The 5,697-nt window shown below is 50.5% G+C and overlaps 1 protein-coding gene across 1 annotated transcript; it reads left to right on the forward strand.

The window, feature by feature from the left end:
- The first annotated feature begins 2,351 nt into the window (after positions 1 to 2,351).
- CCDC185 (coiled-coil domain containing 185) lies at positions 2,352 to 4,403 on the forward strand. Its single transcript, XM_017526384.2, has one exon. It carries the CDS (start codon positions 2,406 to 2,408, stop codon positions 4,278 to 4,280), a length of 1,875 nt encoding a protein of 624 aa, XP_017381873.1. The 5' UTR covers positions 2,352 to 2,405; the 3' UTR covers positions 4,281 to 4,403.
- The last annotated feature ends 1,294 nt before the right edge of the window (positions 4,404 to 5,697 follow it).

The following is a 5,697-nucleotide window of genomic DNA, read 5'->3' on the forward strand; positions in this document are numbered from 1 at the left end:
TCAGTTAAAATGGCCAAGTCTCAGATTTGTCCAGTGGAAAATATTATCAAGTCTATTGGTCCTTCCTAGCTGGGGTTGCTGTGATACTTCAAGGAGGTGTGAATGAAGAGGATTGGTGTGGGTAAATACTCATTTTTCTTCTTTAAGGAATGGTCACACTTGTCGAATGCTATCCAGAACTGTTTCCTCATTGCAACCCTGCCTTAGTCTCTTCTGGATGCCATTAACAAAATACCACGGATTGGGTGGCACATAAATGAAAGAAATTTATTTCTCACCATTTTGAAGCCTAAGAAGTCTGAGATCAAGACACCAGTTTTGGTGTCTGGTGAGGATCTTCGTCCTTGTTCAGAGATGGCCATCTTTTCACTGTGTCCTCACATGGCAGAAGTGATGAGGAAGTTCTCTGGGGCTCCTTTTAGAAGGGCACTAATCCCATTGATGAGGGCTCCACCATTATGGCCTAATCACCTCCCAAAGGTCCTCCCCATACCATCACCTTGAGGGTTAGAATTTTAACATATGAATTTGGGGGAAACACAAACCTTCAGACCATAGCAACCCCAGGGAAGGGAAGTGACTTAGCCAGGATCCACAGTATGGTGTGGACAAAACAGAGCTTGGGGTCAAGCTTTCTAGCACTCTATCCTTAAACTATTTAGGATTACATTAATTTCATTCTTTTCTTAAGCTAGGAATCTGCAGAAATATTTGGAAATTCATATATTACTTTAAGTCTTAACACTTTGTTTTTGAGACAGTCTCACTCTGTTACCCAGGCTGGAATGCAGTGACACAATCATGGCTCACTGCAGCCTCAAATTCCTGCACTCAAGCAATCCTCCTATCTCAGCCTCCTGAGTAGCTGGGACTACAAATGCACCCACCATGCCCAGCTAATTTGTAAAAATTTTTTATAGAGGCAGGATCTCTCTATGTTGCCCAGGCTGGTCTAAGTCCTGGGCTCAAGGGATCCTCCTGCCTTGCCTTCCCAACATGCTGGGATTACGGGCATGAGCCACCACCCAGCCCAAGTCTTAAAACTTTTAACTGATGCTTAGCATGGCACCGAAATAGTATTTATTGAATGTATTCTGGTGCCAACCTCTGGATGCATAATTTCACCTGACCTTCACAACAGTCCTGCAATGCTGGTATCATCAGGCCCCCCTTCCCATTCCACCTTGGTGGAACTGGAGGTGGGGAAGGTTAGGGAATTTGCCCAATAGTCCATGAGTGAAGAGTGGTGGAGGAGATTCAAATTCATTTTCTCTACCAATCCAGTGCTTTTCCCATTAGCCAAGGGTGCCTCAACAAGAAACAAGAATCCCACAAAACTGGAGGGAAAGGGCAAAACACAATGTGATTTCAGCATGGCGTTCATTGATGCTATTGCAAAAATGTGCATGCAGCATTCATATTTTGACTATAGCAGTAATTACCATATTAGGGAATAGAGTCATCTCCTTCCTATTCTAAAAATCTTAAAATATAAACATAAAGCATACTTTGGGCTTGCTAACTTAAAACGACAAAAGGGTGGTGTCGCCTTTTTTTTTTTTTTTTTTTTTTAGATGGAGTCTTGCTCTGACGCCCAGGCTGGAGTGCACGGGCCCTTGGCTCACTGCAACCTCCGTCTCCCGGGTTCAAGCGATTCCCCTGCCTCAGGCTTCGAAGTAGCTGGGACTACAGGCACCCCCCACCATGCCCGGCTAATTTTTGCATTTTTAGTAGAGACAGATTTTCACCATATTGGCCAAGCTGGTCTCGAACTCCTGACCTTGTGATCCACCCGCCTTGGCCTCCCAAAGTGCTGGAATTACAGGTGTGAGCCACCGTGCCCGGCCTGGTGTCACGTATTAATGTGCGTCCAAGCCTTTCTATTTGAGCACATTGCAGAGGTGCATGCATGGCGGACGGTGATTCTGCAGCTAAGGGTACCTCCTCCCTGAAACTGTGCATCGGCCCCTCTACCCACCCCTTCCATTCTGAGGGTGATGCCTTCATCTGGGCTCTCTTAAAATCCTACTATTTTTGTGCAAATGCGAGTTCAAACTTCTGCCTGAAACACTGGTGGGGGGACACTATGCACCTTCAGCTTTAAATGGCATCTGATTTCCTACAGATCCCCTCCTCCAATCTGCACCCCCTCTCTCCCCCCCCACTCCCCCACCCCCGTCCTCAGCCTCCTGTCCTTCCCATTCTACGTTGCTAGCAAGGCTGGGGTGGGCGGCGCCAGGCAAGGGCTGAGGACTGCGGGGGACCCAGCTGCCAAGTGCATTGTGAAGTGGCTGGAGCGTCACAGGCGACCTAGACCTCGGGACCGGGGGGCGGGGCAGGTGTCTGCAGCGTCCTCTGGAGGTCTCAAGCCCCTTGCGCAGACGCTGCGCGTGCCCAGAGGGAGGATGGCAGGCTTCGGTCACTCCTCCCCGCGGTCCTACCTGGACCTCTGGGAACCCGCACAGCCCGGCGAAGAGCAAGAGTCCAAGCGGCGGCTGGGCGGACAGAGGTCTGTAGCCGATCCTGCCGCGTGCTCCTGGGCCGGGACTCCAGGTGCAGAGAGCGAGGATGCGGCGCCCTGGCTGCACCCGCACTGTTCGTTCACCCCACGCCCTGGCAGACGCGAGTGCCCAGACTCACCACGGGGCAGCCGAAGCCTGAGCGACGTGGCCTGCAGGCCACTGGACCGTGCCAGGAAGCACAGGCCTCGCAGCAGGCGCCTGGAAGATGCCTGGGGAGAGGCAGGAACCAAGCCCCGCCAGGCCTGGCAGCCGCAAACCCAGCTGCCAGGCAAACGGCAGCAGCCCTGCCCCCATTACCCTCTGGCCCAGGGAGACTCGCCCCCGCCTTACCCCGGAGGAGCTGGTACTCCCCTGAGTAGCACATTCAGGATAGAAAAGGCACAGGGTGGAGACCAGTGGGCAGTGCCGCTCAGCAGACGTCTAGGTCGCTGGTCCCCTTCCTCAGTTATCTCAGAGCGGTCTTCTGTGCCCTCCCAAAAGTTCAGGCCGCACTCAGCCTGCGTGTGCGCCCAGAAGAGAGACAGCAGCGACCAGGTTGAGTCATTGGCCAGCCAGGACTCCCAGCCCTTGGCCTCCAGCAAAGAGATGCGGAGCCCACATACCCAGGTGTTGAAGAACAAGCTGGAAGAGGCGGTGATGTCCTCCCGGGACCAGCAGATTGTGGCCCTGGTGCTGACCCGGCTCAAGAAGGCCCGACGGATGCGGGAGCTGCAGCAGCAGGCAGCTGAGGCCTGGGAGGAGCTGAAGCGTTCAGATCAGAAAGTCCAGATGACCCTGGAGCAGGAGCGCCGGCTGCTGCTGCAGCAGAACCAGGAACAGTGGCAGCAGGAAAAGGAGCAGCGCAAGACACTCCCGAGCCGTGAGCAGCGCAGCCGGCGGCGCGACAGCCAGGGGAAGAACGTGCCCCCTGGGGAAAGCCCGTGGAAGGAGCAACCGGAGGACCAGGAGAACCCGTGCCAGGGGAAGCTGGAGAAGGCGCGCGCCCAGGCAGAGCACCGAAAGCAGTGCCAGGTACGGCGCCTGCGGGAGCAGGAAAGGATGCTGCGGAACCTGCGGGAGCAGCACAGCCTGCAGCTGCAGAGGAGGCTGGCGGAGGCCTGTCGCAAGAGGCACCTGCATGCCGCAGAGGGCCAGAAGAAGGTCCAGGACACCAACCTGAGCTCCCTCATCAATTACCAGGCCCGGAAGGTCCTCATGGACTGCCAGGCAAAGGCCGAGGAGCTCCTTAGGCAGCTGTCCCTGGAGCAAGGTTTCCAGCGGTCCCAAGAGATACACCAGTGCCTGATGAAGGAGCGGCACCGTGAGCTGAGGGAGAAGGCCCAGAAGGAGGAGGAGCAGTTGCAGCAGGCCAAGTGGCGCGCAGGGGAGTCCGAGGAGCAGAGGAAGATGCACAAAAGGATTCTGGTGGAGCTGGCAGATGAGAAGATCCGGCAGGCCAGGAGTCACGTGCACAAGACCACCAGGGACAAGGTGCAGCACCTCCGGGAGCTCAACCACCTGCGTGAGAAGAACCACCACATCCTGAAACTGAAAGCCGAGAAGGAGGAAAAGTGCCACATTGAGGGCATCAAGGAGGCCATTAAGAAAAAGGAGCAGAGGGTGCAGTACATTACCCCAGGGAAAGACCCAAACTTACAGGAGTTCCGGAAGCTCCCGCAGGCCTCCAGGAGAGAGAACAGAGGGCCTGGCAACAGCTCCCTTGATCAGATAGAACTAGAGGCACGGCTCCCTGCCTGTCAGCAGAATGGGGGCTACTGAGAACCAAGGACGCCAGGCTTAGAGGGCGCAGCCAGAAGGAGATATGGCAATGTGATTCCTTTTATAATCTGATTATAATTGAACATTGATTTTTAAAAAGCATATAAAATTGCTGCAATTTCCTCTCATGAACTGGTTTATTGATTCACTTGGATAGTTTAGAGGGTTGGGGAGAAAATTTTGGGAATTTTTATGAAAATAACTTGGCTTTGTGAATTTTGATTTGAATAGAAAATACTCATTTAGCTCTCGAGTAATCTTAGAAACACACAACGGGCACATTTTGGAGATACCAGAGAAAAATCTATAGTCAGGGATACAGTTCTGTGATATGTCTTAAGTCTCTTCCTGTCCCAGAACTTATGGAAGGGTAAAGTATAAAGTACCAAGAAATCTCCAAGACAAAAAGAAATTTTAAAAAGGGTGAAGTGGGAGAATTCCCGTGAACAAGTAGATTTGGGAACCCTGCATACTATATCCTCTCTCAGGAGTTCATAATGCAATTTAAAATGTTAAGGGCTCTGAAAAAGCATGCAGTAAAGAAACTTATTTGTTTAATGTAGTGTTTTTCACAAATTATGGAGAGCTCCCCCCTTTATTTTCTCAGATAATTTCATGGAATTGATGTTCTGTGAAATATTTTTGGAAATGGCCCTCTATAGTTTTTACCTGATTGTCAACTTCTTTGGCCTTCCCTCCCTGTGTTAATAGGAAGTGTTTATAGCTCCATCAGCTCTATGTCTTGACTATTCCACCATAGCTACACCATCTGATATGGTTTGGCTGTGTCCCCACCCAAATCTCATCCTGAGTTGTAGGTCTCATAATTCCCATGTGTTGTGGGAGGGGCCCTGGGAGATAACTAAATCATGGCGGGGGTGGGGGGGGGTTCCCCTATACTGTTCTCATACTGGTAGTGGATAAGTCTAAAAAGATCTGATTGTTTTATAAGGTGAAACCCCTTTCACTTGATTCTCATTCTGTCTTGCCTTTCAGCTTCCACCATGATTGTAAGGCCTCCCCTGACACATGGTATGAATCAATTAAATCTCTTTTTCTATATAAATTATCCAATCTTGAGTATGTGTTTACCAGCAGCATGAAAACAGACTAATACACCATCTAAGAGCTCATTGAAATCTCCTTGGTCTGCTTCTTTTTTTGGTCAGTCCTATCCATTCTTATGAAAAAAATTCTAGCGGAATCTTTCTCTTCCCCTCTATTTCTCCTTTGTCTCTTTTGAAGGAGGTATGTGATGTCATTCTGTCTACCCACATTGTGTTTAATTAACCTAACCAGGCCCTGAATCAATGACTAAGCATGACTCAGTAATATGACATTTTAAAAATAAGGAGCCAAAAGTTAAATAGAAATTAACCCATCATATCTCAGGGTCTTTATTGAAATCTCTGAATAT

Source organism: Cebus imitator, unplaced genomic scaffold (assembly GCF_001604975.1).
Source record: "Cebus imitator isolate Cc_AM_T3 unplaced genomic scaffold, Cebus_imitator-1.0 Scaffold42, whole genome shotgun sequence".
Lineage (NCBI taxonomy): Eukaryota > Metazoa > Chordata > Mammalia > Primates > Cebidae > Cebus > Cebus imitator.